Below are 16382 nucleotides of genomic sequence, written 5' to 3' on the forward strand. Positions count from 1 at the left end.
TCTTTTTCAAGCCAGAAATCTCATTATTGCACCAGAAGACCTTGTTTTAGGTTTTGCTATAATCTGTGCGGTCCCACCTCTCTGCAGCATGGTCCCCTGGGGACCCTGGCCTGGGAGGACAGAGGATGCTCTTGGAGGCACAGCCGGTTTCTCTGTGGGTTGCTCTGTGGATCTCCGTTGTGTGTTCCGAAGCAGAAATGGCTCAAAAGTGGGAGCAGTTCTGAGCAGCAGCTTCCTCTTGAGCAGCTCTCACAACCTTTCCCTGCTGGCCCATGCTCGGCACCAGCAACGGAGCTCGGAGAAGGACAGACAGAGACACAGACAAGAAGCTGAAAATGTACCTTAGGAGCGTGATAGGAACTTTTGCATTAGGAAAATGTTTAATGTAATGGCCTTGTATTCTTGGTATTTCTATTATGCCCTCTTATGAGGTCTTCTCATACCTCATAAATATGAAATATAGTAATCTGTAGGGACCTGTAGGGACAATTTTATTCAGCTTTGCAAGCTCAATACTCTGGTAATGAAAGCATTTTCTTCACATCTTCATGGGAGCAGACAGGGACAAGCATTTTAATGTGTATACCTACTAAAACTGTGGTAACACAGCCTGGGGAGACAGATACCATTACTATCATGATTTGGCTCATCATTAAGTACTGCCCAGTAATGAAGACGAATCATGTCTTTAGAAGCCATTTCTTTAAAATTAGCTTAAATTAAGGTGCAAGACTGAGCAGCCCAAATGCAAACCTGCCTGTTCCCTGCTCAGCCCCTTCTGCCTGCCCCGCAGCTCCGTGCTGCCTGGCTCCCCCCACCCCAGGGTGTGGGAGCCTGCTGCAGGAAGGCAGCACAGAAAGGCTCTTTGCATCTGAGTTTCTGAGCTTGGAGCCAGAGGCTGCTCTGCAAATGACTGTGTCTGCAAAGGAAGGGAAGGAGAAGAGAAGGGATTCCCACCCATGTTGCTGCTCTCTACTGCTGCTCTCCCCCACTCCTGGCTCAGTGCACAGAAGACGAGGCTATGGCAGGAGTCTCCCTGGACACCCAGCAGCACCCTGAAACTTCTGTTCTTGTTTTCAGGTTGCGTTTCATGTTTTACACTGTCCTCCAAAACATGGGAGAGCAAGAAGGGGATGGTGCCAGGCACAAAGCTGGGAGCTCTCTGGAGGCAGAAATCCTCGGATGTTCTCTGTCTACTAAAACTCTGGAACAGAGAGAAAGAAAGATGCTGCCAATTAGATGCTTCACCCCATGTAGCTGTTGCGCTGGGAGGAAGAGGAGAGAGGAGACAGGGAAGATCATGGCACATCCACTCTCTCTGTATTTTGCTGCTTTGCTAGATCTGCGCGTCAGACTCTCACACCGTCTATGTGTGGGGTTGCAATACACCTCAGGATAAACTAGGAAGAGATACGCTATTGGCTATTTGCTAGGCGGTGTGTCATCTGGCAGGCTGTATATATCACAGGGAAAGCAGGGACCACTCAGCCTCTGAGCAAAGCTGCTTCAGTGTATAGCTCAGAGGTACTTTGAGAATGAAAAGGGAAAGGCAGCCCTTGCTTTTTTGATTCTGAGAAGCTCTGAAAACTCTTGGGAAACAGAGACCTGATGGATGAAGGACTATGTGGAAAACCAATAAAGCAGATTTCGAAGGAGAAGTTGCAGGAGAGAAGCAGAGCAGTGCCCAAAAGGAAATATTCACTAGCATTTCTTCCTAAGTGCAGAGAGAAAGTGTTTGGGGATCTCTGATATTTCAGCATCTGAATCAGCTTCTGTATGTAAGACATGCGGGATTGAAAAAGGACAGCAGCTGGAGAGTCCCTGGAGCAAAGCTCACAGGTAATCAACACAGGAAGAAGGACCCATTTATCAACTTTTGTAAGTAGTTTGCAACCACGGGGCAGATTTTTAAAATACAAGCACATGTTCCCTCCTGCAACCACTGACTTTAGCACCTGAGCTGCCAAGGAGGGCAGAGAGGAACATGCAGCCTGCCCAGGGAAACGGGCAGCGCTGGAGCTTTGCTTCCCGAGCCATGAGCAGGCACACGTGGTTCCCTTTGCAGTACATCTCCAAGCCCTTCTGGAGAGCGGAGAATCACAACACGACCAACTTCTTCTCTGCACTGTATGGCTTCCCTAACCAATCCTTCTTCCACAGTGGTTTGGACCTGGAGGACCTGGGGGACTTTGACAGCGGGACCAAGTATGAGGGCGAGTCCCAGAGCCGGACGGTGAAGGCGCTGCTAATAGTAGCCTACTCTGTGATCATCTGCATCTCGCTCTTCGGCAACATCCTGGTGTGCCATGTGGTGATCAAGAACAAAAGGATGCACTCCGCCACCAGTCTCTTCATCGTCAACCTGGCCATTGCCGATATGATGATCACCATTTTGAACACCCCCTTCACGCTGGTGAGCATCTGGCTTGTCTGTGTTTTGCTGGTGTCTGTCTGTGCCTGTCAGCTGTGTACACGTGTATTGAATGGCCAGTAACAGGCTAATATGCAGAGTTTCTTTTTGCCTCCCCGCCCCCTGGCTTCTTCTGCCTCCTGGACAAGATGCAGTCGTGCCCCCCCTCTCCCCAACACCCCCTCGCAGGCAGGCAGGGCTCGGTGAGCAGAGCCGGGGCACTTGTGCCCCCACCTCGCGATCCGGTTGGGAGGCGACGCTCCTCTGCAGCTTTCCTCCCTCTTCCAGGACAGTGGCAAGGCTCAGATGTCGAAGCGCTATTTGTCTTTTGATGGGGGAGGAAGCGGGGACAAGTTTGACACTAGAAAGTTCAATTAACTGCCAATTTCTTATGGAAATGATGCAAACAAGGTCAGTCCTTGTGAAGATGATTGCAAGGGAGACTGCTAGGTCTGTGCTGAGCTGTGTCAGCTTGGCATGGCTCTTACTTGGGCACTACAAACTGTGCTTCTTGGGGCTGATTGTCCTTTGTTTATTTTCAGTTACTAAATAATATAAGACATAAAAAAATATTAAAAGAATGAGGTGGGAAGAATTAAATGGATTCATTTCTTGCTCCACTGTCACAATCTATAACAACGTGTAAGTAGGACTCTCTGTATAGCTGAATTTGACACAGCCCTCTGGTTCGAAAGCATCTCAAATACTCCTGCTTCAATCCTTGCCCAGAGCTGTCCATAGTGTTCTTCTGCCTTCCAAAAGCAGTCCCTGAATTATCGGTTTGGATTCACCCTTTCTTAAATTGGTCCTGTTTCTTTGGTGGGATTTCTCTGTCTTGCTCTGATGGGTGGAGAATGGATTGAGAGCAGCCCTGAGGAGAAGGACTTGGGGGTGCTGGTTGATGAGAAGCTCAACATGACCTGGCAATGTGTGTTTGCAGCCCAGAAAGCCAACCATACCCTGGGCTGCATCTGAAGAAGTGTAACCAGCAGGTTGAGGGAGGTGATTCTCCTCCTCTGCTCTGCTCCATGAGCCCCCATCTGGAGTACAGCATCCAGCTTTGTGGCACCCAGCACAAGAAGGACATGGACCTGTTAGAGTGAGTCCAGAGGAAGGCCACCGAGATGATCAGAGGGCTGGAGCACCTTTCTTATGAGGACAGGCTGAGAGAGCTGGGGTTGTTCAGCCTGGAGAAGAGAAGGCTCCAGGCTGACCTTATAGCAGCCCCCCAGTACCTAACAGGGCCCTACAGGAAAGCTAGAGAGGGACTTTTTACAAGGGCATGCAGTGATTGGACAAGGGGTAATGACTTTAAAATGAATGTGGGTAGATTTAGATTAGATGTAGGGAAGAAGTTGTTTACAGTGAGGGTGGTGAGGCACTGGAACACGTTGCCCGGAGAAACTATGGATGCCCTGGAAGTGTTCAAGGCCAGGTTGGATGGGGCTTGGAGCAACCTGGTCTGGTAGAAGATGTCCCTGCCCATAGCAGGGGGGCTGGAACTAGATGATCTTCAAGGTCCCTTCCAACCCAAACCGTTCTGTGATTCTATGATTTGCATCCTGTAATCTGTTCAGGGAAAGGATAATGCCCTCTTGTGTGTTTGCACAGCAACAGTCACACATTAGGCACGAGTAATTAAATAATTGTAATCTCTCTTAGGAAAGAGCTTTGCATTAACTTCAAAGAAAAACAGCACATTGCTACACATTCAGTGACAGAGTCATTACTACTAGAGTTGTCTCTATAGGGAAATTAATTAGATTAATTGAAAACCATTAGCTAGTCTTGACTAATTTTCTGTGTGGACAGATGTTTTGTAGTAAATGCGCTCTATTTCAAATTAGCTTAATCTGCTTCCAGAATGAGTTACGTTAATTTGTAATAAATATTGCGCAGTCAGGAATAACAAGGGAGTGAGACAACAACCATTATTTGGAATAATCTCCTCTGCAGAAAAGCCACACTAAGTAACACCTCCCTGGGAACTCATAAGAAATGCCATGCTGCCCTTGCCACTGTAGTCTCAGGGAGGCTTTAAACTCCCCCTCCCTCCCTCCCCTCCCAAGAGCGGCTGGATTCATGCCCAGGTGGAGATGGCTCCCATACCTGCAGAGGTCAGATCAATGAGGAAGGCAATGCAGCTGGTGAAGTGTGAGTTGCTTTTTCAACTGGAGGGTAAAATTTTCCTCTCTGTTTGTATACCTTAACTGACGCCTCTGAAATTGCTGTTGATGCATCTCACACAACGTGGTAAGAGGAGAGTTTGGCTTAGAGACCAGTGCGCAAGCAAGACCCTGCCACCCAGCTTCATGTCCTGCTTTTGAGTGCAGCTGGTAGCTGCAGACTCCAGGAAGAGTATAGACACAGGGCAGGTAGGCAGGTATGCTCCACAGACAGGCAGTCCCTAATTCAGAAGTGTTACCTTGCTATTTCAATGCCCTCAATGATTTTTTCTTCCATGAATTTATCTCACTAAGTTTTGAACCCATGCAACTTTCAGCATCCACAAATTCAAATGTGCAACTGTTTTTAAGAAGGCAAGATACTGTTTTTCCCTGCAGAGCCTCATCAAGGAGTTGAGCTAAGATTTCTTTACTTTTTTCAGAGGGGCCATGTTACGTGTCCACATGCACACACACGGAGCACTACTCAAGCGGATTTGTTTGCGCAGCCTAATAAACCCCACCTCTGTTTCAGATTCTCTTGCATAGTCACTGTTTCCCCAGAAAAAACTGAGTATAATGCATCTACAAAGCATAAGGAAACTATATTAAATAATTTCTTCCTTACCATATTCCTGTGAAGCCTATTTGCTACTCTTCAGATAATGCACACTTTTTAATCCAATTTTGTCTGTTCTTCAGGTGCGGTTTGTAAGCAGTACCTGGGTTTTTGGAAAGCTGATGTGTCATATAAGCCGGTTTGTTCAGTACTGCTCCGTTCATGTGTCTGTGCTGACCCTTGCTGCCATCGCTCTGGATCGGCATCAGGTATGTGATGTACATCACCCCTATGTTTGCTAGAAAATAAGGCACTAAATAAGTAGTTTCCTCCCTTTCAAATCCCATTACCTGGAAACTTGCATTGTCTTGGGAATCAAGGAATGGAGGGGAGAACTCTAGTTTTCATGGCAGTGGCCAAAAAACCCCATGTTTTTTTACAGTGAGGGTGATCAAACACTGGAATCGCTGCCCAGAATGGTTGTGGAGTTTCTGCCCTTGGAGATATTCAAAACCCAACCAGAAACAGTCCTGGGCAGGCTGCTCTAGCTGACCCTGCTTTGCGTTGACCTAGATGATCTCCAGGGGCCCCTGCCCACCTCAGCTGCTCTGCGGAGTACAGCCCTGAAAGCAAGGCAGGAATATATTCTGAAGTTCAAATGCCAGCAAGCCAATGCATTATCTCAGCACATATTTATGAAGAGTCTTACAGTTTTTAGGCTTGTCCCATTATTTTGGGATGCCTAAGACTGGAAGCAGTGAGAACTATGTTAGCACATTCAGTTCAAGGTGAGAAATTCTCCTCTCCTACCCCTGCCCCAATACTTTCTGGCACATATCAACTAGGAAAACCTTACAGGTCAAGCAATGAGTGCAAACCGAAGGGTTTCCTTGAAGTATAATACATTTTGTAATTTTTGCTTAAGCTGATAAATGCTGTGCACTGGGAGAACAGGTCCTGCAAGGTACGCTCTCAGGCAGACTGTATTTTTCTTGCAGTGCTGGAGTCACTGAAATGGTTGTTACTGAAAAGCAATTTCACATGATAAATGACACAGCTAGATGAAGTTCAGAACAATAATTCATTCCACTCTGATTGTTTGGGATGTGCCCCATCTGGTGTCAGAAAATTACAGTGACTGCCAGAGTATAGATATCCATTTCTGTCTTTTTTACCACAAAAACTTTGGTAGTCTGCCCATTCTATGTGCAACATTGCAACTCCTGAAAGCAAAGTATTTTGATAATGATTCATTTTAATCAGTAGATTCTGGGTTGATTGCAAGGCATGGCTAGGTATCAAGAAGTGTTTGTTTAATTAAGGGCAAACGCAATACCTGCCTTTAAATGCAGTGGAGTAGGTTCCTCAGAACTGGGATTAGCTAATATGGCCCAAGGAGATAAAAACAGAAATAAGGACATGCCACTAAGCAAAAAGAAATCAACACTTGCCTTTCAAAATATTGCTAGTCCTGAGAGGTACCAGAGTAGACAAATCTCCAGGGGAGTTGTAGAAGCTTGATTAAGTAGATATTTATAATGACACTAGAAAAGATATGCAAAAAATACCAAAGACTTCACCAGCCAAGAGATCATTTGGATGACACGATAGGTCTATATTTAGTTATTTTTCATTGCCTAATATAATCATCCATAGTGCATGTAGCTCAACAGATATCTAACCATCATGATCTCTGAAGTCAAGCTGATGAGTGACACTGAGTGTGTTTCTCTGCTCAGGGCACTGGGCCAGCAGTAACACTTAATACTTGCATAACTCCTTGCATTTTCCAGCCCTTTTACTCTCTGAAGTCCTGTAAAATGAGTCTCTCCTTTCTGCCTTTTAACACTGGAGGGATGCAGAGCTGCTGCAGCGCTTCGAACTGCAATGTGAGGCTCAAAGAGTGACCAAGGTGTTGTCAGATAAAGTAGCCTTAGCAGCAAACACATGGAGTACACCATGCTATAGCCAGTACTGCATAGGGTAAACTGAATATAAAAGAGATCAGCCTTCAAGTTTGTTCATGCTATGTTGGCCAAGGATTACATTCAACCGTGTTTCTCAAGCATCTTGTCACCCTGTCTTGCGAATCCACCAAATGCCAAATGTTGTGAGCCCTGTGGTTGCCATCTGTATTGGAGACCTTGTCTCTAGTAATTAGGAGACTTTTTACACTCCCTATAGTACAAGCCAGAGCAGTACCTTGGCTTTCAACTTGTGCCACACTTAATGTCTATGCTGAGCATTCCTTGCTGTACTGGAAAGCATGCATGCTGTTTGCTTCTTACTCAGTGATCAGCATGAAATGCTTGCTCCTGGACATGGATAAAGCAAAGATGCACTTTTTTTTCTAAAGCTTGCAGCTTGTTTTTATCAACTGAAGACATTTTAAATCATCACGATTGCTTGTTCTCTGCAGGTTATCATGCACCCTCTCAAGCCACGCATGTCCATGGTGAAAGGAGGGATTTGCATCATTATCATCTGGGTTATGGCCAGCTGCTTCTCATTGCCTCATGCCATTTATCAGACTTTGACAAGATTTTATATTGGGTAAGATATTTACATGGTGCTTTTTTTATATATGACATATGCAGCTTAATCAAAGCCCCACAGATTCTAAGGCGCACATCTCTCCATATGTGTTATTAGAAAAGGAAGTATGGTGAAACAGAGAAGTCTTCCTTCTCTTTGGCTAGCTGGTGTGTTACTCACGAAAGGACAATGAAAATCAGTGGAATTGCTTTCAGGCTTGTTTGTTGGTTGATTTTGGCTGAGAGATTCAGCCCTGTAATTTGAGGAAGGCACAGAAGAAAGGTGCTCTTCATCATTAGAGGGCACAGATGTCAATATGGATTATTTTTTTCTTTTCCTGGTGATGTGTTTACAGTATCTTCACTGGGGCCAAAGGTCAAACTTAAAGCAAAATTTTCCATTCAAAGTGGCACTTGCCTATGTTACTGAATGAGTTCTGCTATCTATACCACCTTTACTGAAACCTGTAAAAACGTCTGAGATATTTGTCCTCCGGGTGTTGTGTGCATCTGGTAGTGGAATTGACAGTTCTTTCTCTCTATGATCTTCAGAAACAGAACAATACGAATGGTCTGCCTCCCCAGCTTCCCTCCTCCTGCTGATCTTTTCTGGAAGTATTTGGACTTGACTACTTTTGTTCTCTTGTATGTCCTGCCTTTGCTTGTGATCTCCATCACATATACCATGGTGGCCAAGAAGCTCTGGCTGAGAAATGCCATCGGGGACCTCACCATGGAGCAATACTATGCCCATCAACGGAAAAAGAAGATGACACTGAAGATGTTGATGGTGGTGGTGATTGTGTTTGCAGTCTGCTGGTTCCCCCTGAACTGCTATGTGGTGTTGATCTCCTGTAGGGCCATCCACAGTAGCAATGCTCTGTACTTTGCTTTTCACTGGTTTGCCATGAGCAGCACTTGCTACAATCCCTTCATTTACTGTTGGCTGAATGAGAACTTCAGATCTGAGTTGAAGTCCTTGCTGTGTGTGTGCCGGCAAAGGAGTGCAGCCCAGAGTCACGCTCTGCAGTCCATCTCCCCCGCTTTCAGGCACGCCTGGGTTGAGAACTGCCATTATAAAAGAGGCAGCCCCTGCCAGAAGGCAAGGGCATCTTCCCAGAGGAACTCTGCGAAGACAGACATATCCAGTGTTCAGCCAATTGTGGCAGAAAGCTAAACCCTTCATCTGATGGCCAGGCAGCATTGTGTTGTAATCGCAGAATCATGGGAAAAATTGAGTTGGAAAGAACTGCTGGAGACCATCTAGTCCAACCTTCTGCCCAAAGCAAGCTAGCACCAGTTTTCAACTGGGTTGGTCATGACCATGTCCAGTCAGGTTTTCAAAAGTCTCCAGGAATGGACTGCCCATATGTGGGCTCCAGAATGAGGGGTGTCAAGTGAATTTTTCGCTGGAACAGTCAGCACAGATTGAGACTTCTTTAACAGCACACAAAATCTGTCAAAGCCTAAGCAAACAAGGGGAACCTACACTGATTATACACACGCCAACCGATGCACACTGTTTTAAAGCAGATGGCTGTTTATGCATATAGAAACACTGTATTGATTCTTTCTTTTTATTTATTTGTCATTTGTTCAAGATGAATAACATTTACAGCCATTCTCAAATTTATACCTGCAACATCTCAGCCACTTACTCTACTGTTACAGAAACACCACAGCTCTGCCCGTCCGCCTCAGTGTGACCCAGGTGTGTTCCTTGCAACATGGCAGACAGCCCTGCCTGCTGGTGGAGGGGGAAACGTCTCAAAAATCACAGCTTAGAAGCAAGACAGCAAAAACTCACTCCATTTTTACAGGTGTTCTTTCAGTGGCTTGTTTGTTCTGTAAGGATTACTAGTAGTCACCATAAAACACCGCTTATACTGCAGTCTGTGGTCAAGAAATTATGCAAGTGAGCTTATTCTCAAGCACTAGCTAGCTGAGGAACCAACCCTTCCTTAAACATATACCACCTGCCATTTTGTTAAGGACTAAACTAATGCTCACTCACCAAACACCACCAGACACCCAATAAATAGAAATGGTTCCAGAGGAATTTTTCATTTTTGTGCTTTCCACCATATTTCTTTTTTGTTGTATTTCTATTATCTACATAGGAGATACTAAATCTGAAGTAAAATGTTGACAGTCAAAATAATTTTATGGAGCTTGTACCAGTGGAGACACCATTTTGAGTCTGACAGTGTGACAGTCATGTCCACTGGTCCCAGCAAGTTAAGCTGGTTGACTTCAGGGTAACTCCCCAAGATGGGTGACAACGGCCTGTTGGGTACGTTCGGAGGAGGCCCTCAGGGACCGATGGATTTCGGAGACCAAACTCCCTCCCTCCCCTTCCAAATCAGGGATGGTGAGCTGGCAGGCCAGGGCTGGGAACTGGGCTGTGACCAGTTTCTCTGGCACTGGGAGCGCAGGCTCACTGTAGGCAAGCAAACTGGGGTTCTCGCTCCGTGTGTGAGGAAGGATGGATGGCAGCCTCACATAAGGGCTGGTAGGTCCACACAAATATGCTACACAAATATGGCTCTTTACCTATTCCATGAAAAATGGTTAAGCATAAAAACTGTATGCAAGCACTCAGAGGTGGTAAAATCTTGCCAGGATGTATATGGAGACAAGGGGTGTTGGGCAGTAGTAGGTACCTGTTCTGCTAATATATGTCAGGCTTCATTATAGTCTCTAGGCTTTCCCTCAAGAATGTCTCACATCATTATGTTTCCTAAGAAAATTGTATATTGCCGTGTTTTAACACTATTAATTGAAATTTCTTTAGAGTAAAGTCTAAATTATTTTCAGTTGCAATAATATTTTATTTTTTACCAGTCCTCAAGAACTGTGTCCTTGGTGGCTTCACTGTCAGACTGGCAGCCCTTGCCCGGTGTGTCAGCCTGTCTGTCCTGGAGTTAACCCACTGGGCAGCAGCAATAACTGCTTGGCAGCTGCTGAACAGAGCACCCTGCTTTGCCTGAGGTGGAACCTGCAATGTAAATCTAAATGTTGGGAAAATCTGCAGTTTTTAGAACCAAAAGGCATGAGAGAGGAAAAGTTGGCACTAGATAAAAGAGTTGATTTGTAAACCTTTATATACTCCCCTGCTCAATAAAACTGAACATCTGATCATGTGCCACAGCAATTGCCTCAAATACTGATACTTGCCTTCCTGCTGTTCTTGGTGACCGAGCGCTTTCAGCAGCGTTTATCCTGTTTTGAGCAGTGGCTCCCCATACGTAATGAAATAGCTGAGATTCCTCGGCACGCGGGCAAGCGGGTCTGCAGTGCCTGGACAGCCGGTGCAGGCAGCTGCTGGTCTGATGGGGCACAGTGGGAGCCAGCCCCAGCATTTCAGAGCTGGGTTTGGATCAGCAGTGAGAAATATCAAGTGGGATCATGTGGCCAACTTCAAACCAATGGCTGTGAAAATTCACCAAAGTTGCATTTTTCTCTTCCTCGGAAAGAATAATCAGTTTCTTTATTTCTGTCTATTCAGTGCTGGCTTGGCCTTTGTGATTGCAAAGGATTTAGCCTCAAAAGACAGTGAAAGGAAAATGAGTTTCATCCTTCCTATGCAAAGTAATACTAACTACACTTCTACAGCTTGGCATTTCCCCCAAAGACTGGCAGTTTGCTACAGTTGCAAACTTGAGTGAAAGACTATTTAAATTTGGAAATCAAGATGCTTTGATAGGTACAAAAATGTTGACGTGTGACCTGAGAATGTTATTTGCATCTAAAAAAGAAACTGTGAAGCTCAGGAGAGAGTAGCAGGAATCTTGCTTCTTCCTAAGATAATTGTGGGAAGGGGAGAGGACAGAAGCACACTAGACAAGGAACAGAGACCTCACGTGGCTTGAGATACTGCAAAACACACCGGCGTTTCCAATGCTAGTGCTTCAAGTAAGTGCTCCCCTCTTACAAACAGCTATCACTTCTCCCTACCCCACGTCTGCAGGAGTTACTCTGCAGAAGGATGCACTTAGGGGAGGAAATCGAATTAGAAAACTCTCTTCAGAGAACAAGCACCCAAGACTCCAATATCTTCTCTGATTCACCTACAAGAAATGTGTTTAGCAGACTTTCTCCTGTGGGCTTTATGTGTGAGCCTTTGTTTAGTTTATGCTAATAAAGAAGTGTAAGTGGAGATCTGAATGGAGCTGGCATGGTGGAGGCAGGCATCTGAGTCTTTCATTTTATGTTACCAGTAAATAACAGCATAAACCTGATATTACTACTAAGTTGGGGTTTTTACTGTGTGGAAAACTTGAAATTTGTAACACTGCAAATGGTGTTTCCATAATGTAACTGTCTAGAGGGTTTCTATAAACAAGATGTCTCTTGTTAAAAAAACAAACAAACCACAAACCCAAATACAACATTGTGAAGGTGAGTAATTTAATGAAACATCTTCTCATTCAAATGTTCTTCTTTTTACATTGGAAAAACCCAATTAAATTAAATAATGTAGTTTGCATGTATATCCCACCACACTCCCAGACAACTGCTAGAACTGATTACTCTGGAACAAATAAAACAAACCGAGTCGACTCATCTTTTTAGCAGGACAGCAAGCTGGGTCTGGCTTCCTTCAGCCTTTGCATGGAGGGATGCACGGTGTACCCCAAGGTCAAATCCACAGCCTGGCTGTGTGACAGCAGCATGTGTGCAGAGATGTCCCTCACCTGGTAAGGTTTCTCTAAGGGACAGTTTGCTCCCAGATAGAAAACTGACATTCGTTTCCTAACTGCACACCCTCTGCTAATGCTTACACAAACAGTGCTTTCTTCAGTAAGAATCTGCAGTCGGGCAATGTTGAGCTGCCTTAAAAAAGTATTATTTCCTTGAGGTGATTGTCAAAAGCTTACGTTTTTGTAAAAGTCTGGCAAACTTCGCCATCATTATATGCAACTTTCTGCTGGATGCTCTTGCTTTAATATGAGCTCTGTTAAAGTTTCCATATGGTTGTAATATAACAAGATTTGATTCACCAACATTTTTGGGGGGCTGATAACAGCCAAATAAAACACCTGGTTTAGGACCCTTTCTCTCTTGTGGGTTTTGTGTAACTTCTAAGTTTTCAAAGGGAGATACTTCCTCTTACAAGAGGATTAACAAGAAAGCATAGACTGCTGCTCCTAACAGTCTCAAAACCATGACCAAAACTTATGTCTGCATGTTTTGACATCTTTCAGCATGAAAAGCCCTTTGCAAAAAGCAGAGCTATGATTACCCAGATACAGGGTCAGTGGTAGATGTGTGCGGAATATAAATGCTATTTAATTCCCATGCACTTCATTGCAGCTCCATGCAGTAAATAGTTGGTCTTGGCAGCACTCCTCATCACCTAGGTGCCTCAGTCCAGAGAGGAACATGGATTGGCACATCTAACTTGAATTTAATTTTTATTCTCCGATAAACACTTCCATGAGGGGAAGCACAGCCCGATTTCTCGTGCATTTCTCCCAAGTGGTCCTGCCAGGATCCTCAGCCATTTCATGGGTCCCCTTCCCCTTGCTGGGGACCTCACTCTCTCCCGCACCTGCCACCAAGCAAATAGGGTAGGAAACGTGCACCACTGAGGCAGCTACACCTCTGTCACACTTTGAAACTGGTTAATGAAGTCGTATTTGGTTTGAAGGAACTGCTCTGTAACAATACATGCAGCGTGATCGTGCAAGACCTCTTTAGTCTCTTTGAACAAAGCTGGAAGTATGATAGCAAAGTCTCAGACAGGTAGCCTGGTTACTGAAGTTGCTACATCAATTTCCAGCTCCACACCTACTAAAAAAAAGCAATATGCCAAATACAGAGCGCCCTACATCTACATTAAAATAACCCTTTAGTGTTCAAAGTGTTAAAATTAGGCTACTATACCAAAAGAAAAGTATATTTTATTGTCATCTCTGAAAAGCTGTTTCTTCTATCTCTCCTTTTGAAGAAACTTTACAAGGAGAATAATGAACTTGCAGCTGTGAATCATTTAACCAGCTCTGATCAGCTTCATGCAGCTCCAGAAGGGTCACAAGACTCCCTTCTTGAGAGGAGTCTGATATGTGTAAATATTTTAAGTCACTGAATACAGTGTTATGAATAGAGACACCAAACGATGAGGCTAAGTACCACCCAGTATCACAGCCAAGGCATTTTGTCCAGTTGTTTGTACTAGAAGGTGGTTCAGGCAGAATAAGGATCAGTCCTTTTCTGTATGACCTTGGTGCAAAACCCTTTCAGAAAGGGTTGACAGAGCATAAACACAGGAAGGTCCCCAGGAGATGCAGAGCAGCGCAGCTCGCCTCCCCTTCTGCCCCATGCCACCCAGCACAGAGGATGTCCCCCATACAAGGGGCTGAGCATGAGGCTGGTCAGAGCACCCAGTACCAGTGTCCTGCAACCCAGGCTGCCCACACTTCCAGCCAGGGCTGGGTGGAGAACAAGGAAAGCAGCTTTCCAACGCCTCCCCTCTACTCCACTCAGGCTAAGCTGGTCCAGCAGGGAAAGAAGCAAATGTCTTTGTTTTATGCTGAAAGTAATGGCTGCCATCCTGGATACTGACCTGTGTGTCTGGGTCGTGGCTCAATATTTTATAGCATCTGACAGAGGTTTAATAGCATATGATGGTGTGAAATGTGCTGTGAAACCAGAGAAAGACCTCTGTAAAAGACGTTCCATGGAAATTACTCTTTTTCCTCACTTGGAAATAAAAGATATGCTCTTAGGAGCTTAGCTCAGTGAAGAATGATATCGTCATGTGGCACGACAGAAACACCTGTCATTCTGCGTAACATAGGTAAAGCAAGTTTGGTACTAAATAACTTCTTTTAACATGGAACTGTCTTTTTTTCTGTGCAAATAGTCTGTGCCATACCACATAACGCTGCAGGAACAGCCTTATTTCTTTTCTATTTAATACCTGGGAAAAAAAAGAGGTCCAAAAATGATATTGCTTCACATGGATGTTTTTCCTCCTCTAGCAAAAGTTAAAGTAGCAAAAGCTCTTTCTTTTCCTTCTTCCGTAACCTGACTCAAAGGTCCTTAAACTTAATCGGAAAGCCCTCACTGATTTCAGGCAGGTCTGCATCGAGCATCTGGCACAGAAGACAATGTGTTTGCTCTGTGACTTCCCTCAGCATGGGGGGGAAAGGAGGCGTAGGTGTCCTCACACTCTCCTGGTGCAGGATGCAATGCCACAGGCTAGGGGGGAATTAGTCACACCCTGAGCTATTAGAACTGCACCAGTTAATTGGGTTCACTTCACAGTACCATTAAAACACAAAGCATTGTGGCTCTCTCCTAATCAAGACCAAATGCCTTTATTTTTAAAAACAGGGAGGTATAGGAAGAGAGAGGTATTTGTAAGTGAGAGGAATGGGGAAATATATCCATCCATAGAGGGTCATTCTTATTTTGTCTTTGACTGTGATAAGAAGAAATCTGAAGATTCACTGGTAAGGCTCTCTACCTCCCAAACACATTACTATAAACATGTCAGACTGGTAACCTAAATTTAGAATCAGTTTAGGATTACTGCTATTACTAAATAATCTGGTGCTAATTGTGCAGGAGATAAGCTTGCCAGTGGAGTGATTATTAGCTAATCATGTAATTATTAAGCTGGTAAAACTAATAGCAGCTTTACTTCTACTGTGGACTTTGTCCATTTTTTGAATTTTTGATCACTGACTCAGATTCAAGAATTGCTCCTTGTTGATGATTTTTTCTTTACAAGAAAGGCTTTAACTCTCATGATGCCATTATTTGCACAGAGATTGTTGTCCAGTAAGGTGAGGAAGAGTGGACCCAATATTTTATATGACAGAATGAGAAGCCATTATTTTTTTCCTAGAGCAAAATTCTTAGTTTTAACAAGTGGAAAATCCTCATCTGTGATATCTGCGCTGACCCCTATACTGTCCCTAATTAATTTTCATTTTTAATATTCTCCTGACAAGGAGTGGACAAGAGTAAATGGGATTTGTACTGACATTCATCTCATATAAATCTGGTGTAAAGCTGTGCCACCGATCGCTTGAAGTCCCACAGGCTGTTTATTGGCAAGGTGCTGTTCCTGGGTGTGCCACCACAAAGACAGATGTGAAAGCATATCTTCAAAAATGGAGACACTGCAAGGAGAGGCACGATGGAGAGCCAGGAGGGGAACTGAGCTGCAGGCAACTCATGAAAGGTCTGAGGACCCAGCGAGTGGCACACAACATGTGCTACATTATGTCTCATCTCTGCCCCACTGTAAATCCAAAGGCCTGGAAGAACGGAGTCTATTTTTCAGCTGGAATGTGTCCCACTGAGGTCCTGACATTATTGAAGGTCTTGTAATTCTTTATAAGATTAACATTACCAACACTGCTCATTTATGTTACTTCTACAGCCACACTCCACAATTTCAGCTGACACCTCCATTTGTTTGCTAAAATGTGGTGGTTTATTTCTCCTGTGGTTTGCTTTGCTTTATTCCAGAATATGTCAATGAGGTATGGAACAGACTTTTCAAGTGAGAAAAACTGATTGCCCTGATCACTGCCAATTCAAATGTTACTGACTGACCTGCAGTAACTTGGAAGTTCTGTAGGTTTTGCCTGGCTAATTCAAAGCTCACTTATTTCCCAAAGGGAAGTTTTGCATTAAATAAGCATGAAAATAGAGCAGGTCTCATCTACATAAGAACTTCCATGAAACCCAGAGCT

The 16382-nt window shown here is 44.5% G+C and overlaps 1 protein-coding gene across 1 annotated transcript; it reads left to right on the top strand.

Annotated features, from left to right (window-relative positions):
* The first annotated feature begins 2033 nt into the window (after positions 1–2033).
* LOC104834780 (probable G-protein coupled receptor 83) lies at positions 2034–8872 on the top strand. Its single transcript, XM_010572358.1, has 4 exons — positions 2034–2413; positions 5278–5403; positions 7554–7687; positions 8221–8872. The coding sequence occupies exons 1-4, from the start codon at positions 2036–2038 to the stop codon at positions 8843–8845; spliced, it is 1263 nt and encodes a 420-aa protein (XP_010570660.1). The 5' UTR covers positions 2034–2035; the 3' UTR covers positions 8846–8872.
* The last annotated feature ends 7510 nt before the right edge of the window (positions 8873–16382 follow it).

This window comes from Haliaeetus leucocephalus, unplaced genomic scaffold (genome assembly GCF_000737465.1).
Source record: "Haliaeetus leucocephalus isolate CR32 unplaced genomic scaffold, Haliaeetus_leucocephalus-4.0 Scaffold340, whole genome shotgun sequence".
NCBI classification, from domain to species: domain Eukaryota; kingdom Metazoa; phylum Chordata; class Aves; order Accipitriformes; family Accipitridae; genus Haliaeetus; species Haliaeetus leucocephalus.